This window comes from Aureococcus anophagefferens (genome assembly GCF_000186865.1).
Source record: "Aureococcus anophagefferens unplaced genomic scaffold AURANscaffold_23, whole genome shotgun sequence".
Lineage (NCBI taxonomy): Eukaryota > Pelagophyceae > Pelagomonadales > Pelagomonadaceae > Aureococcus > Aureococcus anophagefferens.
Window position 1 is genome coordinate 23,997 of NW_008705583.1, and position 27,968 is coordinate 51,964.

A 27,968-nucleotide genomic window follows, 5' to 3' on the forward strand; every position below is an offset into this window, starting at 1 on the left:
GGCGCGGGCGCCTTCGCGGGCCAGGACGCCAGCGGCCCCGGCGCGGGCGGCAGATCGGCAGCTCGGAGCGCCGCGCGCTTCGGCGGCGGCGCGAGCGGAGGCTGGATCGCCGCGCGCTTCTGCTTCTTCGGAATCGGCGCGCGCGGCGGAGGGGCGGGCGCGGCGGGCGCGGGCGCCTTGGGCGCGGGCGGCGGCGCGGGAGCCTCGGGCGCGGGCGGCGGCGCGGCGGGCGCGGCCGCGATCGGCGGCGCGGCCGCGGGCGAAGGCCGGGGCTGCGCTTCGAGCGGATGCGACTTCTTCACCCGCTTCGGCTTCGACGCCTCGGCCGGCGCCGCAGCCGGCGCCGCGGCCGCCGCGGGAAGCGCCGGCGCCGGAGCGGGGGGCGCCGGCGCCGCGACAGATTGCTGCTGCGCGAGGACGTGTTGCTGCGCGAGCGCGTTACGCCAAGCCATGAGACGGTGCTGAAAATCCTGGATGGGGAACTCGTACGTAATTTGGCCCGTCTCCTCGTGCTCGAAAAAAATGCATCCCAAAGTGGGGTACAGCACGTTGGGCTTCGCCCACCAGCCCAGGCCGAGCGGCACGGCTTCGGGCTGCAGAACGCCCGTCGCCGAGTTCGCCGGCCGCGGCGGCGTCGGCGCCGTCGAGGCCGCGGCGGCCGGCGCCGTCGAGGCCGCGGGCGCGGCCGGCGACGAGGCGGGCGCCTGGAAAAAGGGCGAGGTGCTCCGCGCCGCGGGCGAAGCCGCCGCGCGATCGAGGACGACCGCCGGAGCTCGCGACGCGCCGACGGCGCGCGCCGCCGCCGCGTCGGCCGGCGACGTCGTCGCGGGCCGCGGCGCGGACGTCGGCGCCGCGGCCGGCGCGGCGTCGGAAGAAGAAGACGACGTCGCGACGAACGTCCGCGACAACGAGGGCGCCGGCGCGGCGGCGGAGGCCGACACGAGCTGCGAAGCTGGCGTGCATTCCAGAGCCGCCGGCTCCGTCCGGGGCCGCGCCGCCGCGTCCGCCGAGGCGGTCGCGGGCGGCGCCGCGCGCTCCGGAGCGCCGGCGGCCGCCGGCGCCGCGGCCGAGGGCGGCGGCCGGGGCGCCGGAGGCTTGAGGCGATTCTGCAGGGTCGCGCCGGGCGCGAGGTGGTACGAGTCGAGCCGGCGGTCGTCCTCGAGGGCCGCGCCCTTGTAGAACAGCGTCGTCCGATCCGGCGCGGCGCCCTCCTTCCGTTCGACCTCGCGCTTCACGTCCAGGATCGTGTCGCCCGGCGCAACCAGCAAGTTGTGCGTCCGCGACAGGCTCGAGACGCGGAGCTCGGTGCGGACCAGAGCGTCGCGCGCGGCGGTCCGCGCGGGCGGCGACGAGAGGTCGATGGCCGTCGAGCGCGCGGCGCCGGGCGGCGGCGGCCGCGCCGGCTCGACGCGCGCGCCGGGCGGCGGCGACCGGGTCTGCGCGCGCGCGCCCATGGGCGGCGGGCCGCGCGGCGACAGCTTCTTCCGCTTCAAGATGACCGGTTCCGCGTTCGCGCGGTCGCCGCGGCCGACGTCGCGCGAGCCGTACGTGACGCGCGGGCGCGGCGCTGCGGGCGCCCGCGCGCGCGGCGGCGGGAGGACCTCGAGGTTAACGGGCCGCAGGTTCTTCCGACCGACGGGCCCCAGGTCCACCGTCCAGCGGCCCTCGTGGTTGCCTCGGGCGACGATCGTGCCGTACTTCCCGTCAAGGCTGGTGCCTTTGACGCACACGCGTGCGCCGACATGGTGCACGTTCATACTGTCTAGGTCAGACCATCATCGTCCAGGGCACTCGTCTCATACTGTCTAGTTCAGACTATCATCTTCCAATGCACTCGGCTCCACCTTGTTTGTGGTGTCGTCGACGTTGTGGCAATTCTGGCTTGTGTGGCAAATCTGATCCGATGGCTTGCGTTCGAGGCCGCTTCCGCATGCTGCGGCCCTTGGCGCCGCTCAAACACCGACGACGAACGCAACCCACCCGCGAGCAGTCGTCGTCGGCCGCCTGGGCCGCGCTGGACAGCATCGAGACGACGGAGCGCGTGCGCGTGGCGGGCCTCCTGAATGCCATGGCGGGCCTCGCGGGGCGGCGCGGCTTCGAGAGCTTCGACTTCGAGGACATCCGGCCGAACTCCATGAACCCGCACCGCGGCGCCTGGCGGAGCGACGTGCGCCTGCCGCTGAGCGGCAACGGCGGAGAGGCGCTCGTGCGCTACGTGCTCCGGGGCTCGCGGCTGACGGCGGGCGACGTCGCGCTGCTCATGGACGCGGGCGCGGCGGCCCTGGGCAAGGAGCCGCGGGTCGAGGACTACGTGGTCTCCGGCCGCGCGACGGTCGTCGGCGACCTCCACGGGTCGCTCGGCGACCTGGGAGCCGCGATGGAGCTCGCGGGCCGGCCGTCGCCGAGCAATCTGGTCGTGTTCAACGGCGACTTCGTGGACCGGGGCCCCGACGGCGTCGAGGTGCTCTGCGCCGTGGTGGCGCTGAAGCTCGCCTTCGGGCCCTGGGTGCACCTGAACCGGGGCAACCACGAGGACGCGTCGCTGTCGCGGGTGTACGACTTCGAGGGCGAGCTCGTGGCCAAGTACGGCGACGAGGCGGCGCCGCTGCTCGAGAAGGCGTCGGATTTGTTCGCGGCGCTCCCGCTGGCCTGCGTGCTCGAGGCGGGGCGGTCCAAGACGCTCGTGCTGCACGGGTGCGTGCCGCGCGACCTGCCGCCGCTCGCCGCGATCCGCGGCGCGGGCCGCGTCGTGAGCTGCGCGGCGGCGCACTACGACGAGAACGCGACGCCCGACGAGCGCCTCGTCCAGGACGTGCTCTGGTCCGACCCGAGCGGCGAGGTCTGGGAGCCCGCGGGCGTGCCGAACTGGAGCCGCGGCGGCGCCGGCTGCGTCGTCGGCGACGAGGCGCTCTCCGCCTGGCTCGCGCGCGAGGGCGTGACGCGGCTCGTGCGGTCCCACGAGACCGTCGCGACGGGCGCCGAGGTCGCGGACCTGGGCGCCGGCCGCGAGCGGTGGACCGTCTTCTCCGCGTCGCGGTACCCGCACCGCGAGGGCCTGAACAAGGCCGCGGTGCTCGTCGTCGACGACCTCGGCGGCGTGGCGCCGCGGCGCTGGGACGCGGGCGAGGGCGTCGAGAGCCGCGCGGACCCCGAGGCCGTGGAGAAGCGCGTCCGCGCGGCGCTCTGGCGCCACCGCGCGCCGCTGCGGGCCGCGCTCGCGGAGGCGGGGTCCCTCGCCGCGGCGGCGGACGCCTGCGCGGCGGTCGTCGGCCAGCCGTCGATCGTCTGGCGCGACGCGCTGCTGCCGCCGCTGGGCCGCCCGTCCGAAGGGGGATCGTGGGCGGACGCGCTCCTCGACCCGAGCCGGCGGCGCAGCCTCGGGCCCTTCAAGCAGCCGCGGCGGTCGCCGACGTCGCGGGCGGCGAACGGGCTCTTCGACCTCATGGACGCGGACCACGACGGCGTCCTCACCGCCGACGAGTTCTTCGCGGCCGTCGCCGCCGTCAACGCCGCGCTGCCCGCGGAGCGGCGCATCGACGGCGAGTCGGTCTGGGGGCTCCTCGACAGCAACGGCGACGGCGCGCTCGACAAGAGCGAACTGGCCGAGGCGCTGGACCGGTAGTCGCGTGTGTTACATATGGGAAATCAGCTTGCTTAGCCGCGGGTGTACTGAGGTGTTCTCCCCGATCGTCTGCGCGTGATTCGCGGGATTGCAGGCGACTGGCGGGCGTAGATCGCGCTCGAACCGGTGGGGGTTTGGTACGTACATGACTCGGTCGGCTTCTTGATGCGACAGCTTGGCGACCGTGTCGGACGTTGAATCGATGTTGAGTAGCGTTGACCCTCGGGGCGTCAAGGCGTACTTAGTACGTCATCTCTCAGCTGCGCTGGCGCGTGCCGAGACTGCGACTCTCAATAGCCAAACCAAAGCCACCACCTCGTCCGTGCGCCGCGTCCAATGCAACATCCAATTGCAGCCGCGCGCGTTCCTCCGCCTCCCCCGCGCCTCCCAGCACCGCCCTCGTGCAACCGCGCGCGTCGTCGCGCCGTCGAGACACCGCGCATCTCCTCGTTTCGGCACCACCCACGTGGCATCGCCATCCCTTGCACCTCGCGTTGCGCGCGCGCCCCCAATTGCAACCACACACCTTCCCCACCCGTAGACACTCTCGACCATGAAGCTCGCCCTCGCCCTCACCCTCGCGCCCGTCGCCGCCTTCCAGGCGCCCGCGCCCGCCAAGTCGGCGTCCGCGCTCAGCGCCGCGCCCATCGAGCAGTGGGCGGGCAACGGCCCCTTCGGCTTCTTCGACCCCCTCGGCCTCTCGAACGGCATCGAGGAGCAGCGCCTCCAGTTCTACCGCGAGGCCGAGATCAAGCACGGCCGCGTCGCCATGCTCGCGTCCGTCGGCTTCCTCTTCCAGGAGCACTTCCACTTCGAGTCCGGCCCCTTCGGCGGCATCGACTCCCCGTCCTACGTGTCCTTCGAGCAGCCCCCGCTCGCCGGCGGCCTCTGGTTCGGCCTCGCGCTCATGGCGGGCAACGTCGAGTACCTGTCCGTCGAGACGTTCGAGCCCCTCCTCGAGGGCGGCATCATCGCGGAGCAGAACGAGGACAAGCTCTTCCGCATCAAGGCGGACCACAAGGCCGGCGACCTCGGCTTCGACCCCCTGGGCCTCAAGCCCACGTCCGAGGCCGAGCTCAAGACGATGGCCAGCAAGGAGCTCAACAACGGCCGCCTCGCGATGATCGGCATGGCCGGCATGGTCGCGCAGGAGCTCGTCACGCACGCCAAGATCTGAGCGGTCGACGGCGGCGCGCGCGAATCCCCTGTGTGAATAACTCGTGAATATCCTACCCGACGGGCGGCGCTGGTGAAGCGAGATACCCTACTCGACGCGGCGCGGTCGAACGGGGAAGTCGCGCTTCGCCGCGCGGCGCCGTAGAAGCGCGAGCCGCGCCGCCGAAACCAGGTTACACCCTACCCGACGCGGCGCGGTCGACCGGGGACGTCGCGCTTCGCCGCGCCGCCGAAACCAGGTTACCTAGTCGCTCCGGAACGTCGCGTCGCTGGAGACGTGGCTGAAGAGGAGCGCGGCGAACCAGAGCGTCGCGTGGTCCGCGCCCGGCGCGGGCAGGGCGACGGAGTAGGTCGCGGGCACGAAGACGTCGTCGCAGCCGAAGTGGCAGGGCAAGTTCGCCGGGTGGCGCATCGTCGGGCGGAGCCGGTCCTTCCGGCAGGCGAAGACGTTGCTCCGGAGGATCTTGCCGACGACGCCGGCGCCCTCGGGCGAGACGTCGCGGCTCCAGTCGACGTCGCGGCAGGAGCAGCAGGACCTCCCGGCCTTCATGCGCGCGTCGGAGACCGTCGTCGTCTTGCCCGAGACGGTGACGTCGTAGGCCGAGCCCGGGCAGTAGCTGTAGCAGCAGGCGACGCCCGGCCGCGAGAACGTGGCGAACTCGCGGCCGTCGGAGCCGCGCTTGAGCACGGCCGCCCAGGCCGCCTCGTGCGCCGCGCCGCCCGTCTTCGTGAACTCGAGGACCGCGATCGGCGGCCCCGTCTTCTCGAGGCGGCCGCCCTTGGCCGTCGTCCCCGGGAAGATGGGCACGGCCAGGGGCCGGGGCTCCGCGCGCGCGGACGCGCGCGCAGCAGCAGCAGCAGCAGGACGGCGCCGGCTCGGACGGCGCGCCGCCGCCGCCGCGCTCGTCCTCGGCGCAGCACGCGCGCCAGCACGCGGCGCCCGCGGCCGCGCACGCCGCCTTTCGCGCGCGCGCAGCAGCGGGCGCACCAGGCCGGGCAGGGCGGCGGCGCGAAGCGCGCGAGCTGGAAACAGAGCACGGCGTCGCCCGGGTAGGGCGCGACCATGGAGTCCTGCGCGCCGTAGACGTTCCAGTCGATCTGGGGAGGCCCTCCGCCGAGCGAGAACGCCGCGAAGGTCGTCTCCGTGGGGAAGCAGGGCGACCGGTGGACGACGACGTCGACGGCGAGGTGTTTGCTCGTCGGCGGGAAGTGGGGCACGCGCGAGGGAGGGGGGGCAGCGTATTTGAGCGGCGCCGTCTCCGGGGCTGCGGCTTCCTTCGTCTCGCCGGCCGGCGGCTCGTCCTCCTCCCAGGGCGGCGCCTCCTCTTCCTCGGCCGCCGCGTCGTCGAACTGGTTCCGCTCCATGGTCTCCGGCTCCGGGCTGTCGTCCCAGGCCATAGCTGCGAGAGCCCGGGCGTTTCAAGATCGAGGATGTTTCCGTTCAAGAAATGTTCACGCTCAGCTAAGTGATCCGCTCCTACTTCCGCTCCACCGCTCACTTCCGCTCCTAGCCATGTTAATCGCCGGCGAGCGCGAGCCCCGCCCGGACCTCGTCGTCGATGTCCGCGGGCCCGTTCCTCAGGAAGTAGCGGCCGACCCAGGGCCGGGCGCCGCGCGCGAGGTCGCCGAACGCGGCGGGGTCGCCGGCGACGCGCGCCCAGACGGGCGCGACGGCCGCGAGCGCGACGGGCACCGGCGGCCGGTCGTCGCCGTCGTCGCCGGCGGCGCAGCGCGCGACGCACCACGGCTCGTCGAAGGCGCCGGCCATGTTCGGCGTCGGGCGCGCCGGCGCGTAGGGCGTCGTCGCGACGCCCGGCCCCCAGAAGCCGACCATGAACGTCGTCCGGCAGCCCGTCGTCGGCGGCGCCGCGGCGGGCAGGACGCCGTGGAGGCCTAGGCGGCGCGCGCGTGAGACGTTCCCGGGTTCGGCTCTCGTCGAAATTCGAATCACCCTCGCGCGGCGCGGGCGGCGGCGGTCGCCCCGGAAGACGAGGAGGCGGTTCGCGCGCGGCGAGCACAGGGCCCCGGCGTGCTCGAAGCGCTCGTCCCCGAAGCCGCGGTCCACGACGAGCGTCGGCGCGTCGACGTCGCCGTCGAGGAAGAGCACGCAGGACGCGAAGGGCGACACGGCGTCCTCGCCCTTGGAATTCCGCAGCGCCGTCTCGTCCATGTCGAAGTGCCTAGCGCGAAGAAAGAAAATCAACAATTTAACAAAACACGGACGCCGCGACCGCGCATCTGGTGCGCGCCGTCGACGCCCCGGCGGTGCGCCCAGACCTCCGCGGACGCCGCGCCCGCGGGCACGAGCGGCGCCGCGAGCGCCAAAAGGCGCGCGACGACGCGGCCGACGAGGTGCCGCGGGTCGCGCGCGGGCACGGGGAAGTTGTAACTGAAGAAGCCCGGCGCGTTCGCGTAGGTCCCGGACCAGAAGCGGCTGCCGGGCCCGAGCTCGCGGCGGAGCGCGCGAAAGAGCGCGTCCGGCAGCGCGCCGTCGAAGGCGAAGGCGCCGACGCCGGAGGTCTCCGACGCCGACGCCTCCGACGCCTCCGGGGCGGCCCGCCGCGCGAAGACCGCGTCCGAGAGCCGCGCGGCGTAGCCGAAGCGCCACGCGAGCCCGTCGGCCTCCTCCGAGTCGCCGCGCGCGAGCAGCAGCATCGCCAGGTGGAACGCGGCGACGGACCGCAGCGCGCGCTGGTCCGCGGCGACGCGGGGCGTCCCCCAGCCCGGACCGCGCGCGCGCACGCGCGCCGCGGCGCGCGCCTCGGCGGCCGCCGTCTGCGCGAGCACGGTCCGCAGCGTCGCCATGGCCGCGTCCTGGTCGCCGGCCGCCAGCGACCGCCGCGCCTCCGCGAGCAGCTGCGCCGAGTCGTCGGCGAGGGCCGCCATGGCTTTTAGGCCGCCGTCGTGGCTCTCATCGACATCGCAGCCCTTCACCATCAATGAAATCTCGGCAGCACCCACCAGGCGGTATCCTTAAAATTACCATATAAAACGCTCAAGCGCTCCAGGCGTCGTCTGGTCGCGGAGCCCCGGAGTTTCGAGGTCGTGGACGGGAGCCCCCCGCCCTGTCCGGTCGCCGCGTCGTCGACCCGCGCCCCGCTCCCCGTGGGCGCCGCTCCCGGGCCCTCGACGCCGAGGGCGGGCGCCGCGCGCCGCCGGCGCCGCCCCACGGAACGATGGACGAGGAGGACGAGGTGAAGACGCCGAAGCAGCTCGCGAAGGAGAAGCAGGCCGAGGAATGGGCCGCGTTCATGGTGAGGCTCGCCCCCGCGAAGGCCGTGGTGAAATCCATCCTCGACAGCGTCTGGTTCAACGTCATCACGGGCTTCCTGACGACGTTCGCGCTCTTCGGCGACGACGTGCGCATCATGGCCTTCACGGGCGAGGGCAGCGCGGACCTCGCCTTTAGCATCATCAACCTCTTCACCATGTTCTGGTTCGTCCTCGAGATCATCGGCAACTCCTTCGCGAAGAACGACTACTTCAACGGCTTCTACTTTTGGCTCGACATCGTGTCGACGGCGTCGATGATCTTCGACATCAAGTGGTTCGACCCGGGCGCGGAGAACGGCGCGGGCATCGCGCGGACGGGCCGCGTGTCCAAGGCCGCCAAGGGCGCGCGCGTCGTCCGCATCGCGCGGCTCCTGCGCCTCGTCCGCATCGTGAAGTTCTTCAAGATGAAGAAGAACATGGAGGGCGAGGAGGAGGAGGACGACGACGACGAGGACGACGAGATCGCCCAGCGCCAACCGTCCAAAGTCGCCAAGAAGCTCACGGAGCTGACGACGCGCAAGATCATCATCCTGCTGCTGGCGATGGTCGCGGTCTTCCCGTTCTTCGACGAGCCCTACGCGCAGGTCGGCCAGGACACGGTGGGCCAGTATCGCGCCCTGGGCATCGAGAACATGGACTACCTCAAGCCCGACATCCCGACGTGGATGGACGGCGCGGGCTACGACGGCCAGGTCGGGTCCCAGTACTGCTTCACGTACATGGACCTTTTCTGCATGAACTTGCGGACCTTCGTGTCGCGCATGGGCAAGATCCGCTACATGCGCGTCAACGACCAGAACTACGACCTCTACCTCAAGTCCATCTACTTCCACGAGCAGGGCAAGGGCTACTTCAAGGGGTCGAACTCGCAGTACGGCTCGTCCGAGGTCCCGGAGAAGGGCCGGGGCAAGATGGAGTCCGACAAGCGGCCCTTCGGGAAGAAGAACAAGGCCTGCCTCATCGAGCCCTGCAACCACGACATGCGCTGGAACCCGCGCCGCGACCTCGTGTCCAAGCTCGACAAGCTCAACGATTTGTACGGCTGGCGCATCTCCGACAACGGCAAGGACCTGGCCTACGCGGGCTACCCGATCACGAACCCGCGGACCATGGTCTACTTCGACACGTCGGAGATGGCCAAGTTCGAGGCCATGCTCAACATGCTCCGCATGATCGCCGTGATGATCGTCCTCATGACCGCGGTCATCGTCTTCACGCAGGACGCGACGGAGCTCGTCGTCGGCCCCATCGAGCGCATGATGACGCTCGTGCAGCGCCTCGCCGAGAACCCCCTGGGCGACCTGTCGCGGAAGAAGAAGACGGACATCGACCCGAGCGACGAGACCTACCTCCTGGAGCAGACGCTCACGAAGATCTCGGGCCTGCTCCAGGTCGGCTTCGGCGTCGCGGGCGCGGAGGTCATCTCCAAGTCCATGTCCACGGAGGCGGGCGCGGGCATGAACTACATGCTCCCGGGGAAGCGCATCACGGCCGTCTTCGGCTTCGCCATCATCGAGGACTTCACCGTGACCTGCGGCGCGTTGGAGGAGGAGGTGTGCACGTACATCAACACGATCGCGTCCGTCGTCCACGAGGGCGCGCACAGCTTCCACGGCGCGCCGAACAAGAACATCGGCTGCGCCTTTTTGATGGTCTGGAAGATCTGCGACGGCGTGCTGCCGGGCATCCGCGATTTGCGCGACACGGAGCCGCCGCCGAACACGCCCGAGTTCCGGCAGTGGCGCACGGCGCAGCGCGCGGCGATCACGTTCCCGAGCCGCGCCAAGGGCGAGGTCGTGCGCAACGTGCCGCCCCTGGAGATGGTCGAATCCGCCCTCGCGTCCTTCCTCAAGGTCCAGGTCGACCTGCACACGGCGAACAAGGCGACGGGCAGTCTCGACAAGTTCAACAAGCACCCGAAGATCGTCGCGGAGTTCGGCGACGACCAGCACGTCCACATGGGCTTCGGGCTCCACATTGGCTGGGCCATCGAGGGCACCATCGGCTCCAAGTTCAAGATCGACGCGTCGTACCTGTCGCCGAACGTGAACACGTCCGCGCGCCTCGAGGCCGCGACGCACATGTACCAGTGCCCGCTACTGATGTCGGGCTTCTTCATCGACGAGATGTCGCCGGCGTCGCGGTCCTTCTGCCGCATGGTCGACGTCGTCTCCGTCAAGGGCTCGAACGTGCCGCTCGAGCTCTGGACGTTCGACGTGTCGTTCTTCCCGGAGAACTCGCTCCAGCCGACCTTCGGCGACGACATGGGCCAGCTCCCCGTGGACTTCGCCAACGACCTCTACTACCGCGAGCTCCAGAAGGGCATCGACCCCCTCTTCATGCAGAAGTTCAACGACGCGATCCAGGAGTACGTCGCCGGCGACTGGAAGCAGGCCAAGCTCCACCTCGTCGAGTCGCTGAAGCGGTATCCCGAGGACGGGCCCTCCAAGACCCTCATGCGCGTCCTCGCCAAGGGCTCCTTCACGGCGCCCCCGGACTGGAAGGGCTTCCGCGCGCTCACGTCCAAGACCTAGGCCGCCGCCGCCGCGTCCTCCGCCTCCGCCCCCGCTGCCCCCGCCGCCGCGAGCGACGACGGCGCGGCCGACCGACCCTCCCGCGCGCGCGCCCGAGCGGCGCCGCGCGGCGCGCCCCGCTCGCAGCACCCCGCTATTAAAGAATCATCAAACTTGCATGCCGCGAGCGACGGCTTCATGACTTCAACAGTGCATGATGCCGGCTTTCCACGGCTTCAAGTAAATCGATGCTTGTAGGTCAACATCGCAAAAAGTGGTTTTCTAATACAGTGGTAAAATCCGTGTCAGCCGAGCCGCGTCGACCGCCCGCGGCGGCACCCACACACTCGCACCACCAGCGTCTGTCCGTCCGCGCGCTCGCACGACTCCCATCATGTCCATGTTCGGCTTCGGCGGCGAGCCGAAGATGGCGGCGAGCGACCTGAGCGCCGTCGAGGTGCGCAAGGTCGAGGTGGGCCTCCCCGCCAAGGCGTCGCTCTTCCCCATCGCCGTCTGGACCTACCGCCTCGAGAGCTGGGGCCTGGAGCCGGGCGGCCGGCCGACGCCCGTGTCGCGGACGCTCGAGGACGTCGCCTGGCTGCGCCGCGCGCTCGTCTACGCGGTGCCCGGCGCGGTCGTGCCGCCGGGCCCGCTCGTCTCCTTCGCGTCCTCCGCCGACGCGTCCGCCGAGGGCGAGGCGCCGCTGAACAACGAGGAGGCGGCCTGGCTCCGGGCGTCGGGCCAGACCTTCGTCGAGCGGCTCCTGGCGCACCCGGAGCTCAAGAGCGAGCCCCTCTTCAAGAGCTTCTGCTTCGACGCGCCCGAGCAGTGGGCCGCGCGCAAGGACGAGGCCGAGGCGGCTCTAAAGGTCGCGCCCATGACCGTGCGCGTCGGCGTCGCCTGGGACCAGACGACCATCGCCCTGGGGCTGGCGAACGTGCAGCTCGACGGCGGCGACAAGGGCGAGATGGCCGCGTGCGACGACCACCAGCGGTGGATCGTCCAGTGGGACGCGATCCTCGACCGGTGCGAGCGCGCCGCGCGGGACGCGTCGGCCGCCGCCGTGAACCGCGCGGGGCTCGTGGAGCACCTCCTGAACTGCGCCGCGGACGTCGCCGAGGCGTCGCCCGCGCGCGTGTTGGCGGCGCGCGTCGCGAACAAAAAGGACGCGCGCGCGTCCTGCGTCAAGCTCCACGCGTCCCTCGCGGACCTGCGGGCGCTCCTCGCGTCGGCCCAGGAGGCGACGAACATGCGCGAGCTCTGCCGCCACGAGAGCCTCAACGCGCGGCGCAGGGCAGCACAAGAGAGCGAAATTCCCAACTTCAAAGGCTCCGATCTCGGCCACTTTCCACTCGTTTCGGCTGATTTTTGGACGAGCGATCATCTCTCGGAACGGTCTCGACGCGTGGATGATTTTTCCGGAACGCGCGCGCGCGGAACACTCACGTTGAAGCGACGTTGAATCACTCTTGTCCTGCCCAGGCGCGGCGCCAGCTCGCGGACCACCGCGCGTCGAACGCGACGCGCGTCGCGCAGCTCGACAAGGCGGACCAGCGCGCCGAGGAGGCGGCGACGTCCACGGGCTCCATCGTCGCCTTCGGCCTCGGCGCCATGTCGGCCGTCGCGCGCGCGCACGCCGAGTCGGCGCTGTCGACGGAGGCGGACGTCCGCGCGGCGGAGAAGCTCGACGGCATGCTCCGCTGCCGCAGCGACGTCGCGGGCGCGCGCTTCCGCGCCCAGGTCGACTGGCTCCGCGCCTCCTGGGCGTCGCGGTCCGGCGCCGCGCTCCACGGCTTCTGCGCGGCCGAGGGCGCGGAGCTGTGTGGAAACCAAATCTTCAACCCGACTTCGATGTGAGCGTATTCGAATGTTTTGACACAAGCTCTTCGGCTGGGCTTCGAGAACTTGACGAGAGCGATCGATCCGTCCAAAAATCAGCCGAATCGACTTCGATTTGACCGAGCTAGAGAGTTCTGAAGTTTGGTCAGGACCACCCAAACCAGTGGTTGAATTCCACACAGGCGCGGAGCGCAAGACGCTCGCGAGCCAGTTCCTCGACGTCGGCGACCACGGCAAGGTCGCCGCCGCCAAGGGGTTCGCGGCCTACGCGCCGCCGGACTTCGCCGCGGCCATCCAATCCGACCCGGACCCGAGCGGGCTCAAGGGCGGCGAGCCCGCGGCCGCGGCGGAGCCCGCGGCGGAGCCCGCGGAGCCGGGCGACGAGGACGCGGGGAAGGAGGTCGAGGTCTAGGGCGCCTTCTCTAAAGGCCGACGCGCGTCGTAGGGTGCTTAAAGTTCGACGATGCGGTCCTTGCCCGTGCCCAGCGCCCGCCGCGCCTTCCGCTGGCGCTCCGTCTCCCGGCGGAGCTCCTCCTCGACGAACGCCGGGTCCGCCGTGTCCACGAGCGCGGACGCCGGGATGATCGTCCGCGGCGCCATGCCCTCGGCGCGGAGCGAGTTGCGCCCGGCCGCGTTGATGACCTGGTCCCGGCGCTGGACCTCGAGGCGCTCGAGCGCGTCGTAGGTCACGGTCTTGATGCAGCTCACGGGGCACGCGCCCACGGCCTCCTCGATGACCTCGTCGGCGTCGCCGTGCTGCCTGAAGACGCGCGCCATGCCGTGCTCGTCCTCCATGAAGAACGTCGACGGCGAGATCGACGCGCACGCGTTGCAGCCGACGCACGCGCGCTCGTCGACGAAGGAGAAGGCCGTGCGCAGGGGCGCGCCGGTAGCCGCGTCGCGCTCGACGATCGTGTGCGAGTCGACGGCGCCGTAGTCCGGCTCCGCTTCGATCGCCCAGAACGCGTCGCCGTCGACGCAGTCCGGCGCCGCGTCCTCGGCGTCGCAGAAGGGGTCCGCCGCGTCGAGCACCGCGTCGCCGCCGACGGAGGGGGAAGACGCGTCCAGGTCCCAGAAGGCGGCGGCGTCGACGCACGGCGTCGCGTCGTCCCCGTCGCAGAACGGGTCCTCCGCGTCGTCGAGGAACGCGCTGTCGTCCGCGGCGTAGCCGGCGAAGAGGTCCGTGCTGGGGATGTCCGGCCCCGACTCGTCGTCGTCCCAGCCGTTCCGGGGGTTGTAGCGCAGTGCTGAGTCGCGGTGCGATGTTGTATGAAGCGGCGCGCGCGGCGAAACGCGCAGCGATGAGCGCGGGGTCACGCGCAGCGATGAGCAGGATTGGAATGCGGTGAAGAAGAATAGTTGTTTGCGCGTGGAGGTCATGACGGGTCGTCGAGGCGTCGTGGAAGCCAAGGTGTCAGCCATCGGGTGCGGAAGCTCAGGGCGTTCTTGAAGTCACCCGCCTCCGTGTCCCAAAAACCCCCGGCGACGGCGCCGCGCGGGTTCCTTGAAGAGCGCCCGCAGCGAAGCGAGGGCGCGCCGAAGCGTCCGGAGCCGGGTGTTCTTGAAGTTTGACCGATTACCCCAGCGCGGCGCACGCGCGGTCGACGTGGGCGGCGCTCTTGCAGATCGTGAACCGCACGTAGGAGTCCTCGGCCGGCGGCGTCGCGTAGAACACGGAGAGCGGCGTGCAGACGACGCCGGTGTCGTCCGCGAGCGACCGCGCGAAGTCCATCGCCGGCCGCTTCGCGTCGGCGACGAGGAAGTAGCCGCCGTCCGCCGGGCAGACGTCCAACCCCCGCGCCGCGAGCGCCGCGGCGAGCGCGCCGTAGTTGCGCGCGAAGAGCTCGGCGACGCCGCCGAAGGTCCCGTCCTCGGCGGCCAGCGCCGCGGCGACGCCGTGCTGGAGCGGCGTCGGCGCCGCGTAGGTCAGCGCCGTGTGCGCCGCGGAGACGTCCCGCGCCACGTCCGCGGCCGCGAGGGCCCAGCCGACGCGCCAGCCCGTGAGCGAGAAGAGCTTGCCCGCGCTCGAGAGCGTGATCGTGCGGTCGCGCATGCCCGGAACGTCCGCGATCCGGACGTGCGCGCGGCCCGGGAAGACGGCGTGCTCGTAGACGTCGTCGGCGACGACCATGACGTCGTGGCGGACGCACCAGTCCGCGACGACCGCGAGCTCGTCCGCGGTCGCGCATTTGCCCGTCGGATTGTGCGGCGAGTTGACGACGACGACCCCCGTCGTCTCGTCGCGCGCGGCGTCGAGCGCCGCGGCCGTCGGCAGCGCGAAGGTCGGCGGCGCCAGCCGAAGCGGCTGGAGCGCGCCTCCCGCGGCGGCGACGGCCGGCGCGAGGAACGGATAGAAGGGCTCCATGACGACGACGCCGGCGCGGCCGGTCCGCGTGAAGCACGCGCGCAGCGAGGCGACGAGCGCCTCCTGGCCGGACGAGGTGACGACGACCTCGCTCGCCGCGTCGTAGCGAGCGCCGTAGCGCCTCTCGTAAAACGCCGACACCTCGTCGCGCAGCGACGCGAGGCCGTCGATGGGCGAGTACTGGTTCAGCGACGGCGTGTCCAACGCTTCCGCGGCGGCCTTGCGCGCGACGGCCGAGCCCTCGAAGTCGGGAAATCCCTGGCCCATGTTGATGGCGCCCTCTCTCGCGCCGAGCTCGTTGAGCATCGTCCAGAGCTCGCCGGCAGAGGCGGCGCGCGCCGGCGTCGCGTGCAACGCGCGCCGCGCGCCGCTGCCGGTCGCCTGCCGCAAAGCGCGCCGTGTCGCGTGCAACGCGCGCATCGCGCCGCTGCCGGTCGGCTGCTGCAGAGCGCGCGTCGTCGTGGGCAACGCGCGCATCGCGCGCATCACGCCGCTACTGCAGGCATGCATCACTCGCACTGCGGCCAACAGAAACGAGTGCATCTTGACGTCAACAAAGGCGAGGGAGCGTGACTCTAGGTCCGTCGGGGGCTGCGGGCCGGCCGCGGTGCGGGTGCGCGGCGGCGCGCGGGGCGGGCCGGAGGTCGGGAGCGGGGGTCCGGGGGCCGCGGGACCGCGGGCGCTACTTGCGGTCGCGCATCGCGGACGAGAGGAGCTGCCTCGCGCGCGGCGTGAGGTCCTCGGGCGCGCCGCCGGGCTTCGCCGTCGCGGCGAGGGGGTCGAAGTCGATGGACGCCTTGCTGAGGAGCTTCTTGTCGAGGGACTTGTCGAGGCCGGCGCCGCGGGGCGTGTTGGACATCTTGAGGATGAGGTCCCAGTCGACGTTGTCGAGGGACATGGACGTGTCGTTCGAGCCGCCCGCGGGCGTCTCGAAGGCGCCGCGGGGCCGGCCGTGCATCTCCTTGAGCGTCGTCGTGACCTGGGCCTCGGACCGCGGCGACATGCCCGTGAGCGGGAAGCTCAGCGACGCGCCGAGGCCGAAGGACCCGCGCCGCGCGGCCGCGTCCTGCGAGCTCTCGACGCCGCCGCCGCTCGACGACATGATGGAGCTGCCCAGGAGGGGCGCGCCCCAGTCGTCGATGGACGCCGACATCTTGAGGGACGAGGACGCGGGGGCCAACGGCGGCTTGCCCCCGGAGAGCGACGTCGACATCGACTGCACGTGCCAGTCGCGGCTCGCGCGGCCCGTGGCCTCCGCGCGCTGCGCGGCCACGGGGTCGAAGGTGCCGTCGATGACGTCGCCGAGCCAGGACGCGTCGTCGAGGCTCAGCGAGCAGAGCGTGCCGCTGAGGCGCATCGCGAGGCCGTCGACGTCGCCGACGGGCGGCGGCCGCGGCTCGCGGTGCTTCTTCGCCCGGCCCCGGGGCTTGAGCACGACGGCCTCGTCCTCGTCGGACGTGACGCCGTCGCCCCCGGCGCCCTGGCGCGGCGAGTCGCACATCTGGGGGCCCCGCACGTGCTTCTCGGGCGTCGGCGCGGACCGCCGGAGCAGCTCCGCGCCGCCGAGCGCCTCCGCGGCCACCGCGACGACCATGCCGATGTAGCCCGGGTCCTCGTGGGCGACCTGCGTCGCCTTCTCCTCCACCGCCTCCCAGTCCGGCGACTGGAAGGCGACGGCGTTGAAGAGCTCCTTGCGGCGCTGCTCGCGCGCCCAGCACCGGCCCGCGGCCCGGAGGCCCTCGAGCTCCGCGTCGGCGACGTCGCCCGCGGCGCCCGCCGCCGCCCCGGACCGGCGGCCGGCCTCGAGGACGAGGCTCGGCGCGGCCTCGGCGTCGTCGACCTCGCACAGGTCGTCGCCGCCGGCCGGCCGGCCCCGCGGCGCCGCCAGATTCGGCTGCCGCTGCGCGACGTGGCCCGTCTCGCCGACGCGGCGGAACATGAGCGCCAGCAGCTCCTTGGCGCTCTTCCCGCTCAGGTCCTCGTCCTCGGGCGCGCGGTCGTCGCCCGCGGCGCCGCCGCCGCCGAAGCCGTCGCCGCCGCCCGCGGCGCCGCCGCCGCCGCCCGCGGACCGCGCGGCGGCCTCGAGGCCGTGCGTGAGGCGCTTCGTGATGAGCGAGTTGAAGCGGTTCTTCACGGCGTTCTCCGCGCGGCCGGGCAGCAGCCGCGCGATCTCGGACCACTTGTTGCCCACGCGCTGCTGCGCCTCCAGCAGCACCTGGGCAGGAAAAGGGTGATTCAACGTCGCTTCAACGTGAGTGTTCCGCGCGCGTGCGTTCCGGAAAAAGCGCCCACGCGTCGAGACTGCTCCGAGAGATGATCGCTCGTCCAAAAATCAGCCGAAACGAGTGGAAACCGGCCGAGATAGGAGCCTTTGAAGTTGGGAATTTCGCTCTCTTTTGCTGCGCCTGAGCAGCACCGCGTCCTCGTCGGGCGTCCAGTCGCTCTTGATGACGCGCGTGTCGAGGTGGTTCAGCCAGCGCTCGCGGCACTGCTTCCCCGCGCGGCCCGGGATGTGGGACGCGATCAGCGCCCAGCGCTTCGGGCCGAACTTGTTCACGAGCTGGCGGAGCAGGCTGTCCTCCTCGGGGAGCCAGGGCCCCTTGACGGCCGTGTGGCGCACGACGGCCTCCCAGCGCGCCTCGCACTCCGGCGCCTGGCGCTTCTGGGGCCCGCCCTGCACGGGCGGCAGGAGGTGGCGGCTCACGTCCTCCCACGCGGACGTCCCGAAGCGGAGCACGCCCTCGCGGAGCACCGCGTCCTCCTCCTCCGTCCAGGGGTCGTCGCAGGCCGGCGGTGCGCGACCCGCCCCGCCCCGGCCCTTGGACGCGTCGCCCGCGTCGCCGGCGAAGAAGCGCCGCGGCGCGCCCCCGCCGCCGCCGGGCGCGCCCGCGGCCGTGGGCGTGTCCCACGCGTGCGCGTTGGGCTGCCGCTTCCGCTCGCCGCGCCGCAGCTCCACGCTCTCCGAGCCGGGCGACCGCATGCCCACCATGCGCTTCATGGCTCCCTTCGGGCGGGGCGGCCCCGGCGTCGGACGATGCGGCGACCCTGCCGCCGCGGGGCAGCCCGGCGCGCGCGTCGGGTCGGCGGCGGCGCGCCGAGGACGCGGGGGCGGCGCGGCGGCCGCGCCGGTGCGGCGTCCGCGGGCGAGGCGGCGCGCCGAGGGCCCGACGGGACGCGCGAGACACACGGAATGCGATCTCAATGCGCCATCGGCTGCAGCCACAAAGTGCGACTGCTGCGAACCGTTGAGGGCCCGTTAGCGATTTTTTGTAGATCGGCAACAATCTCGTTTTCTTGATCGGAAGTTTCACAACTGACAGCTTTTCATTGAACTTTGATGCAAAAGTGGGTGTACGCGGCAGACCCCAGCAAGGACTGCCACGCTGGCCACGCTTACGCACGACGGGGATTGGCGCGACCGAAGGGCGACGCCACGCCCCCGCTAGTCGTAGTCGTCGACGCGGTGCGGCATCTCGACGTTCTTCGGCGGCGGGTCCTCGGCGACGGCGCAGCAGTCGCCGCAGGCGAAGCAGTCGCCCATGTCGTAGGAGTCGCCGGAGTAGCGGCAGACGTCGATCTCGCACTTGGCGCGGAAGCTGGACATGAGCGCCATGATGATCATGGCCACGCCCATGGCGGCGATCAGCGTGCCGAGCGTGATGGCGATGCGGTGGAAGCGCCGCTCGATGCGGTCCTCCTCGTCGTCGCAGTCCTTCGGCTTGTAGATGATGCGCTGCGCCGTCGGCGCGTGCGTCGCCGTCGGGTGCGACGTCGGAGCGAACGTCGCGCTCGGGCCGGGCGTGGCGCTCGGCGGCGCGCTCGGGCTCGAGCTCGGTAGAGGGGATGGGGACGGCGTCGGCAGGGACGAGGGGCTGCCCGTCGTCGCCGACGCCGCGCGTTGGCAGCACGCCAGCACGACGAGGAGTCGTCGCATCATTTGATTGCTGGGGAGCCCGCGGCGCGACGGGCTCTCTGTCTTGCCCGCGCAAAGGGTTTTCTTGCTTGCCCCTGCGGGGCTCGACCCGGCGAGCTCCCGGCGAGCCCGCGCGGGCGCCGACCCGACGAGCGCTAGACTGCGGCGGCTGGAACAGACACGACGGGCTGCCCGGACTTGGTGGCCCACCTCGAAGCGCTCAAAGTTTCGTCGGGCCAATCATGCAGTGTGAAGCTTTGGTTGGCGAGCCCCAAGACAGCCGAGGCAAATCTCTGAACAGCTCGCCAAAAAACGACTCGCGACCTGGTCACACATGAACTGGTCGAAGAGCTCGGCCCGGCGCTCCCCCCTCACGCCAAGAAAGATGATGTCGAGCCTCCACCGGCGCTCGAACTCCGGGTCCTCCCAAGACCACCTCCTGCCGCTCGTCGGCGCCGACGAAACCCCCACGAAGCCGCGGCGCACGTCGCGCGTCGCCGGCGGTCTCGCCCTCGTCTGCCTGGGCCTCGTGCTCCTCGCCGCGGGCGCGACGGGGGGCGCGGCCTCGTCGCGGCGCCTCGCGTTCCCGGAGTCGCGCCGGTCGCCGACGCCCGGCGTCGTCGGCGTCGGCGTCCAGGACTGCTCCGGGGCCATCGGGGGCGAGCTCTACCCGCCGACCATGTCCCTCGCCATCGTGCTGGAGAACTGGCCCGCGGAGCGCTTCGACGCGCCGCCGGAGCGGGTCTTCCGCGGCGTCTGCCGCTTCGACTTCGGCAAGCGCGACGACCGCGCGGCGGCGGCGGCCTACCGCGACGCGCGGCGGCCCTTTTTGATCTCGAACGTGCCGAGCCTCGACGCCGCCGTCGACGCCTGGGCCGACGCGGGCGCGCTCGAGGGTCGGCTCGGCCGGCGGACGGCCTACGGCGTCGCGGGAGGCGACGGCGAGCTCACGTTCGCCGCGTGGTTGAAGGCCGCGGCGGCGCGCGAGGACTCGCCCGCGCGCTTCGACCGGGCGACGCTCGCCTTCGAGGCGCCGCCGCGGGGCGACGAGGCGCCGGCGAGCCGCGGCTTCTCCGACGTCGTCGCCGCGGCGCTCGACGTCACGCTCGGCCGCGCGCCGGACTGGGACTGGCTCTGGCGCGACCTGCGCCTCTTCTCCCAGAGCTCGCGCGACGGCGACTTCTTCGTGCCCGAGGCGACGGCGGCCGCCGCGGACGGCCTCCGCTGCCGCCTCGCGCCGCGCGGGTCGACGCGCTACGGGCCGAGCTGGACGACGGCCGGGGCCTTCCACGCGCAGCTCCGGGGCCGGTCGCGCGTCGTCCTCGCGGCGCCGGAGAGCGCCTGCACGACGGGCCTCTACGGCGCGGACGTCCGCCTCGACGCCGCGCCGCCCGAGTACCCGGCGTCGCAGGCCCGGGCCCACGAGGTCGTCCTCGCCGAGGGCGACGTCCTCTTCGTCCCCGAGCACCACGCGATCCTCTACGACGTCGACCTGGACGCGACGGCGCGCTGCGAGACGACGAACGGCTTCCCGGCCGTCGCGGCGGAGACGCCCTGCTAAGGTTTTTGTGAGGAACCCCGCGGGGATCCCGTTTACGCCGCGGGCCTCCCTCGCGCTTCGCGCGCGCACGCGCGCATGACGCCGAGCGCGTCCCCGGCGGCGACGGACGACGAAGCCCGGGCGAGCAGGCCCTTCTCCGACTCCGCGCGGCAGATGCCGACGAGCCGCAGGAACTCCGGGAACTCGACGTGTCCCGAGCCGTCGCCGTCCGCGAGGCCCAGCACCGCCGCGGCGGCGTCCGGCGCGAGGCCCGCGAGGGCCGCGATCTCCCCGACGTCCAGCGCGCCGGACCCGTCGGCGTCGGCGGCGTCGAACTTTTCCCGGAGCGCGTCGACGTCAGCTCCCGAAAGCGAGAACGACGTCGCGTCGTCGAGCTCGACGACGACGGCGTCGGTCGGCGCGGCCCGCGACGCGGCGACGAGCTTCAAAAACTCGCCAAAGTCGACGAGGTCGTCGCCGTCGAGGTCCGCGTTCTCGAAGATCGCGGCGGCGTCGCCGGGCGCGACGCCCCGCGCGGTGAGCATGGCCAGCGCCTCGCCGCGGTCGAGCGCGCCGGAGCGATCCGCGTCCGCGGCGTCGAAGGCCGCGCGGAGCTCGTCGATGTCGTCGAGCTCGACGCGCTGGCCGCGGACCTCGAAGGACCGCGTCGGCGTCGTCGACGGGCGCAGGCGGCCGGCCCGCCTCCGGAAGAGGCCCGCGTAGATGGCGAGCGGCGGCGGGCCGCCCGGGTCCCCCGAGGCGAGCATGGTTTGGGAGCCGAGCACGGAGATGATCGAGGTCGCCTTGACGAGCGACGGCCGCGGCTCCCTTTCGAGCGCCGGGTTGAGCTGGAACGACACGTCGCGGATCGTGTTCCCGAGGTTGTCGATGAAGACGGCGCCCGCGTAGGCCATGGCGGCGGCGACGACGACGACGTTGAAGAGGAACGGCGCCTCGGGCCCGACGCGGAAGTACAGGGTCGGCCCGACGACCGACGCGTACAGACGCGCGACGACGTGGCCGATCTGGCGCACGACCGCGTAGTCCTCGTAGCGCAGGCGCGCCGCCTCGCAGGTCGCGTCGAGCATGCGGTGGGCGCACCGCAGCGCGAAGTCGACGTAGAACTCGACGATCCCGTGCAGGACCATCTGGACGACGCGCGCCGCCGGGCGGCCCGCGGACGCCGCGAAGCCGCAGAGCGCCGCGACGGCCAGGCCGAAGGCCCAGAGCAGGGACTCGGGGCCGTGCGACGCGCCGTGGCCGAGGAAGGGAGTGAGCGTCGCCAGCTGCGCGCGCTCGCCGTTGACGATGAGCAGCGTCGTCACGACCAGGACCGCGAAGAGCGTGCTCGGCGGCTGCCGGAGCTCTTTGTCGTAGTAGTTCGCCGCGAGCTGCCAATTGAGGGTCGTGACGAACGTCGCGCACATGGAGATGAGCACGACGCTCTTGACGCCGAGCATCGCGCCCGACGTCACGCCCGGGCACATCATCGCCGAGACGTTCACCTGTGTGGATCCCCACCAAACTTCAGAACTCTCTATCTCGGTCAAATCGAAGTCGATTCGGCTGATTTTTGGACGAATCGATTGCTCTCGTCGAATTCTCAAAGCACAGCGAAGGAGTCTGGTCCAAACCGTTCGATTACGCTCACATTGAAGTCGGGTTGAATATTTGGAATCCACACAGACGTTCACGCGACTCGAGCCGCCGTGGAACAGGTGCACGCTCAGCGACCGGCGCACGCGCCCCGGCCGCCGGGCCTCGCGCGCGTGGACCGCGGCGAGGCCCGCGGCGACGCCGCCGAGGGCCGCGCAGAGGAACCGCATGCCCAGCGCCTCGTAGAGCACGCCGCCGGAGAAACTCGCGACGAGGCCCGCGTTGAAGGCCGTCCAGACGCTCTGGTCCGCCGCGTCGCGCCAGGCGTCGTCGCCGCTCCGCGCGTGCCCGCGGATGCGCACGCCGCAGCACGTGAGCGGGTCGAGGAGGCCGACGGCGGCCGCGGGGAAGACGAGCGCCGCGCGCGACCCGCGGTCGAGGAACACGGCGCTCACGAAGCACGCGCCGGCCGCGAGCGCGTGGAGGGCCGCGAGGCGGGCGGGGCGCTCCGCGGAGACGACGGCGACGCCCCGGCACAGGTTCATGAGCACGAAGAAGGGCACGATGGTGGCCGAACCGAGCGACGAGTCCTTGATGAAGAGGCCGATGCATAAATGAAGCCAGTGCGACGCGAAGCCGCCGACGCCCGCGAGGAGTCTTAACTCGAAGAGCGACGCGGAGGAGGGGGGCGGCATGGCGATATGATGCGGCGGCCGGGGGCGTTAAGCGGCGCGGCGGGGGGTAAACAGCCAAAATTTCCACAAATTTTTGTGGCAGTAGGTGCGAGGCAGGTGTGCGCGCCGATGGAGCTTACAGATGGAGAGTGGGATCAAATGTGCGTTGATCTTCTTATTCACGGTAAAGTGGAGAAGCTACATCAGTATTTAGACGCAGGCGGCGATCCTAATCGTCTTAGTCATAATCGCTATTCCCTGGGGCATTACGCTTTAATGTCACCCCATAACCCTAGCGGTCTTTGTTGCGAGATACTACGAATCCTGTTAGAGCATGGAATGTCTCCAAACATCGGAACTGATGAACGTCTCCTGCACGTGTGCCGATACCCCGAGGTGGCCAAGATCTTGCTCGACGCGGGCGCTGACGTCAACGCCGCCAGGGCGGGCGCGGACGTCAACGCCGCCAGGAGCGGTGACCCTGAAGTACTATCTCTCCGACCTATATTTTCCTGCGTGGCAAAAACGCATGGTCTCGGCATGACACGCGTACTTCTTGCGAACGGTGCTGATCTTGCGTTCACGAACGCGTTGGGTGAAGACGTCGAAGCGTTCGCTCGAAGGATGGCGGCTAGATCTGAGCATGAAGTTTCGCGAAGATTTTTAGCAGCCGCCGATTTCATAGCAGAGGTCAAGCGCGCCGGCTCTTGGAAGGCCTACCTCAAAGCACCCCGCGTCGAGCTCGTTCGGCTTCGCGCGCTCTGCTCGCGCGGCCGCGCTTCGCCGCCGGACCCGATCCTCGAGCGCCTCTTCTCCGCCCTCCCCAACGAGGTCTTCTGGCATGTCCTCCAATTCTGGCGCACGGACCGCGACGACTGAGTTCCAGCTTCGATCGCGCTCTCGTTCCTCGTCCCCTTCCCCCAGCCCCGTGGCTAGCTTGGGCTCTCGAGAGCTTTAAGGCCGGCCTAGAGGAGCGACATGCTCGTCATGGTCATGGACTGGACCTCGTCGGGGAACGCCTCCTCGGTGATCTCCTCGATGATGGCGTCCATGGACATGGTCTGGTTGATGACGGCCGTGCAGATGATCTTCTTGACGCCGAAGGCGACGTCCTCGAGCTTGCAGACCTCGGACCACTTGAGGCCCTCGCGGACGAAGGTGGACTTGATCTTCTTGAAGAGCTCCTCGAGGTCCTGCTCCGCCTCCCAGGGCTTGATCTCGAGCGCGCAGAGCGACCGCTGCGCGACCTCCTTCTTCGCGAGCTTGGCCATGGCCTTGGCCTTGGCCTCCTCGAGCTTCTTCGCGGCCGCGGCCTTCTCCTCCTCGGTCTGGTCGTCGTCGTCGCCCCAGAAGTCGTCGTCGTCGTCGCCGCCGGCCGCGGGCGCGTCGCCCATCTTCGACCAGGACGCGATGCCCGCCTCGGCGGCGGCGACCTTCTCGGCGTAGGACGCGAGCTTCGCCTCGTCGTTGGCCCGCTGCTTCGCCGGCGCCTTGGCGACGTAGACGGGGTCCGCGAGCTTGGCGCGGAGCTTCTCGACGAGGGGCGCGACGGTCTTGAGCTCCTTCTCGAGCTTCGCGATCTCCGCTTTCACGTCGACGAGGCCCTTGAGGTCGACGTAGACCGCGAACTTCTCGTCGACGAGCTTCTGGCCGCAGCCCGCCGGCGGCGCCGCGTCGACGACGACGTCGACGGCCGACGCGCGCGCGAGCGTCGCGACGTCCGACTTGAACGCGGCGAGCGTCGCCGCGCGCGTCGCGTCGCCCGAAAACGCCGCGACGAACTTCGCGGGCTTCGAGCCCAGGTTGTACTGGGCCCGCAGGGACCGCGCCGCCGACGTCGCCTCCAGCAGCACGGCGACGCCGGCCTCGGCGCCCGCGTCGACGAAGACGGCCGTGTCCGCGGGCCGCGGGTACGGCGCGACCATGATCGACGACACCGCGAATTTCCGCGGCAGGCGCTGCCAGAGCTCCTCCGTGACGAAGGGGCACATGACGTGGAGGCAGCGCAGGCCCGCGTCGAGGCAGCACCAGAGCGCCATCTTGGCCAGCGTCGGGTCCGACGTTTTGTCGTCGCCGTAGACCACGGGCTTCACGAGCTCGACGTAGACGTCGCAGAGGTCGTTGAGGAAGAAGGCGTAGATGGCCTGGACGCAGTCGCCGAAGCAGTAGCCCGTGAGGTGCGCGTCGACGGCCGCGACCATGCCGTGGAGCTTCGAGAGCACGAACTTGTCGCGGCCCGCGAGCCGCCCCCTGGCCGCGGCCAGGTCCGCCCAGATCGTCTCCGCGGCCGCGTAGCCGTCGAAGCAGCCGAGCATGAAGCGCACGGCGTTCCAGAGCTTGTTGCAGAAGGAGCGGTAGCCGATGACGCGCTTAATATCTAAGTTGATGTCGCGGCCCTGGACCGTGTAGGCGAGGAGCCCGACGCGGAGCGCGTCCGTGCCGCAGCGCGGCATGCCGTCGGGGAAGTCGTCCTCGAAGGCCTTCGTCGCCTTGGCGACCTCCGTGGCCTTGAGGTTGCCCCCCTTGAGCTTGCCGACGAGCTGCTCGAGCTCGCAGCCGTCGATGACCTCGAGCGGATCGATGACGTTGCCGAGCGACTTCGACATCTTCCGGCCCTCCTTGTCGCGGACCATCGCGTGCAAATAGACGTCCGTGAACGGCAGCTTGTCCGTCAGCTGCAGACCCATCATGACCATGCGCGCGACCCAGAAGAAGAGGATGTCCAGGCCCGTCTCGAGCAGCTGCGTCGGGTAGAACGCGTCGAGCTCCGGCGTCTTGTCCGGCCACCCGAAGACCGAGAAGGGGAACAGGCCGCTCGAGAACCAGGTGTCGAGCACGTCCTCGTCGCGCTGGAGCTCGACGTCGCTCCGCCCGAGGGTCGCCTTGGCCTTGGCCAGCGCCTCGGCCTCGTCGCGCGCGACGATCCACCGCGGCTTGTTCGCCTCCGAGTTCATGTCGACCAAACCCCGGTCCTCGCCCTTGTAAAAGGCGAACCAGGCCGGGATGCGGTGGCCCCACCAGAGCTGGCGCGAGATGCACCAGGGGCGGATGTTCTCGAGCCACTGGAACCAGGTCTTCTCGTGCATCTTCGGGAGGATGCGGAGCTCGCCGTTGCGGACGGCGTCGCACGCGCGCTTCGCCGGGCCCGAGCAGTCGACGTACCACTGGGGCTGCACGAGGGGCTCGATGATGTCGCCGGACCGCGAGCACACGGCCAGATTCATGGCGCGCGTCTCCTTGCCGCGCAGCAGGCCGAGCTCGTCGAGCTTCTTCTCGCAGAGCTCGCGCGCGTCGTAGCGGGCGCTACCCGCGACCCACGCGGGGAACGTCTCCGGCGCAAAGGTCTTGGACGACTTCGCGCCGGCGTCGCCGACGGCGAAGGGCGTCGCCTCGGCGACGACGCGGCCGTCCAGCGTGAAGATGGTCATGAAGGGCAGGCCGTGGCGCTTGCCGCACTCGTAGTCCTTCGGGTCGTGCGCCGGCGTGACCTTGACGCAGCCCGTGCCCTTGTCCATGTCCACCAACTCGCCGTCGGCGACGACGACGACGTCGCGCTCCGGGAAGAAGGGGTGCCTGAGCTTCTTGCCCACGAGGTGCGCGTAGCGCGCGTCGTCGGGGTGCACCGCGACGGCGACGTCGCCTGGGCAGGACAAGAGAGATTCAACGTCGCTTCAACGTGAGTGTTTCGCGCGAGCGCGTTCCGGAAAAAGCATCCACGCTTCGAGACCGTTCCGAGAGATGATCGCTCGTCCAAGAATTAGCCGAAACGATTGGAAAACGACCGAGATATGAGCCTTTGAAGTTGGGAATTTCGCTCTCTTGTCCTGCCCTGGACGTCGCCGAGCATCGTCTCGAGGCGCGTCGTCGCGACGACGACCTGCTCGCCCGTCGTTTCCCCGTCGGCGCCCAGCACGTCGTAGGCGAACTCCGTGAACATGCCGAACTGGTACTTCTTCGCCGGGTCGTGGCCGGGCACCGCGCGGTACTCGCCGCCCGCGAGTTCGAGGTGGTCGACCTCCAAGTCGGAGATCGCGGACTTGAGCGCGCAGGACCAGTTCACGAGGCGCGACGCGCGGTACATGATGCCCGCGTCGTGGAAGCGGACGAAGGCCTCCGTGACGGCCTTGGCGCAGCGGTCGTCCATGGTGAAGCGCTCGCGGCTCCAGTCGACGGACGACCCCAGGCGCCGGAGCTGGTTGCAGATCTTGCCGCCGTACTCGCCCTTCCAGGCCCAGACCTGCTCGAGGAACTTGTCGCGCCCGAGGTCGTGGCGGCTCACGGGCGGATTCTGCTTCGCGAGCTGCTTCTCGACGACCGACTGCGTCGCGATGCCCGCGTGGTCCGTGCCGGGGACCTGCGTGGAACTCAAATCTTCAACCCGACTTCAATGTGCGCGTAATTGAACGATTTGGACCAGACTCTTTCGCTGTGCTTCGAGAACTCGACGAGAGCAATCGATTCGTCCCAAAATCAGCCGAATCGACGTCGATGTGACCGAGCTCGAGAATTCTCAAGTTTGGTCGGGACCGCCCAAACCAGCGGTCGAATTCCACACGGCCGGGCACGTAGAGCGTCGCGTGGCCGCGCATGCGGTGCCAGCGCGTGAGGCAGTCCTCGATGGCCGCCGTCAGGGCGTGGCCCAGGTGGAGGGACCCCGTGACGTTCGGCGGCGGGATGACGATGACGAACTTCTCCGAGTCGGGCTTCTTCGCGGCGGCCGCCTCGTCGCAACCGTACCAGCCGCTCTTCTCCCACCACTCCTGCCAGGCGCCCTCGACGTCCGCGGGCTTGTAGGTCTTGGCCATGGCCTTGGCCAGGATCTTGCGGTCGCCGACGGGCGTCGGCGGCGCGATCGCGTCCGCGTCCTCCTTCTCGGCCCGCGCGGCCTTCTCGGCCTTCGCCTTCGCCTTCGCGGCCTTCTCCGCGGCCTTGGCCGGGTCCACGGCCCAGCGGTTCGGGTCCTTGACCTTCTTCGTCGCCGGCTCGTCGCCCCGCGCGAGCCGCTTCTGCTCCTTCTTGCTCAGCTTCTTCTCGCCGCCGGCCGCGTCCGGCGCCGGCGCCGCACCGTCCGCCTTCTTCTTCTTCTTGTCGACGATGGCCAGCGGGTGGTCCGGGTCCATCTTCGTGATCGTCTGCTTCAGCTTCAGCAGGGCGTCGACGGCCTTGGCCACGTCCTCCTTGGACCCGCCGCCCTTCTTCAGCGACGCCACGGCCTCGCCGGCGGCCTTGCACTTGGCCACGAGCGCCTCGGGCACGGCGCTCGACGACGCGGGCGCCGCCGCCGCCGCCGGCGCGCCGGGCGCCACGAGGGCGTAGATCAGCGAGAACTCGTCGAGGGCGCACGGCCCCGGAGGCGCGGCCATGGCTCGCGCGCGACGAAGCTGGCGGAGAGCCGAGCTGTCGAGCTCAATTCAGCGATTCCGCTTCAGCACACTTCAAGCTGGCCAACAATTAGTA

At 70.9% G+C, this 27,968-nt stretch overlaps 8 protein-coding genes across 8 annotated transcripts; 3 read left to right on the plus strand and 5 right to left on the minus strand.

Moving 5' to 3' along the window:
- Positions 1–1,891: 1,891 nt before the first annotated feature.
- AURANDRAFT_77773 (hypothetical protein) lies at positions 1,892–3,729 on the plus strand (the record flags this gene model as incomplete). The annotated part of the gene is made up of 2 exons (XM_009041659.1): positions 1,892–3,618; positions 3,717–3,729. Coding segments are annotated over 2 exons (1,728 nt in total), but the record flags the coding sequence as incomplete, so codon positions are not given.
- A 434-nt stretch (positions 3,730–4,163) lies between these two features.
- Positions 4,164–4,850, plus strand: LHC3 (putative plastid light harvesting protein; the record flags this gene model as incomplete). Its single annotated transcript, XM_009041660.1, has 1 exon — positions 4,164–4,850. The coding sequence occupies one exon, from the start codon at positions 4,176–4,178 to the stop codon at positions 4,797–4,799; it is 624 nt and encodes a 207-aa protein (XP_009039908.1).
- Positions 4,851–6,997: 2,147 nt separating this feature from the next.
- On the minus strand, positions 6,998–7,684 carry AURANDRAFT_66441 (hypothetical protein; the record flags this gene model as incomplete). Its single annotated transcript, XM_009041798.1, has 1 exon — positions 6,998–7,684. One exon carries the CDS (start codon positions 7,682–7,684, stop codon positions 6,998–7,000), a length of 687 nt encoding a protein of 228 aa, XP_009040046.1.
- Positions 7,685–8,049: 365 nt separating this feature from the next.
- AURANDRAFT_31132 (hypothetical protein) lies at positions 8,050–10,605 on the plus strand (the record flags this gene model as incomplete). Its single annotated transcript, XM_009041661.1, has 3 exons — positions 8,050–8,856; positions 9,088–9,744; positions 9,859–10,605. The coding sequence occupies 3 exons, from the start codon at positions 8,050–8,052 to the stop codon at positions 10,603–10,605; spliced, it is 2,211 nt and encodes a 736-aa protein (XP_009039909.1).
- Positions 10,606–13,999: 3,394 nt separating this feature from the next.
- AURANDRAFT_59358 (hypothetical protein) lies at positions 14,000–15,094 on the minus strand (the record flags this gene model as incomplete). The annotated part of the gene is made up of 1 exon (XM_009041797.1): positions 14,000–15,094. The coding sequence occupies one exon, from the start codon at positions 15,092–15,094 to the stop codon at positions 14,000–14,002; it is 1,095 nt and encodes a 364-aa protein (XP_009040045.1).
- Positions 15,095–16,883: 1,789 nt separating this feature from the next.
- Positions 16,884–17,561, minus strand: AURANDRAFT_5675 (hypothetical protein; the record flags this gene model as incomplete). The annotated part of the gene is made up of 2 exons (XM_009041796.1): positions 16,884–17,003; positions 17,205–17,561. Coding segments are annotated over 2 exons (477 nt in total), but the record flags the coding sequence as incomplete, so codon positions are not given.
- Positions 17,562–18,230: 669 nt separating this feature from the next.
- On the minus strand, positions 18,231–22,532 carry AURANDRAFT_66444 (hypothetical protein; the record flags this gene model as incomplete). Its single annotated transcript, XM_009041795.1, has 3 exons — positions 18,231–18,618; positions 20,332–21,746; positions 21,930–22,532. The coding sequence occupies 3 exons, from the start codon at positions 22,530–22,532 to the stop codon at positions 18,231–18,233; spliced, it is 2,406 nt and encodes an 801-aa protein (XP_009040043.1).
- A 913-nt stretch (positions 22,533–23,445) lies between these two features.
- On the minus strand, positions 23,446–27,892 carry AURANDRAFT_54702 (hypothetical protein; the record flags this gene model as incomplete). Its single annotated transcript, XM_009041794.1, has 5 exons — positions 23,446–25,840; positions 25,886–26,151; positions 26,177–26,180; positions 26,347–26,865; positions 27,077–27,892. The coding sequence occupies 5 exons, from the start codon at positions 27,872–27,874 to the stop codon at positions 23,477–23,479; spliced, it is 3,951 nt and encodes a 1,316-aa protein (XP_009040042.1).
- Positions 27,893–27,968: the final 76 nt, after the last annotated feature.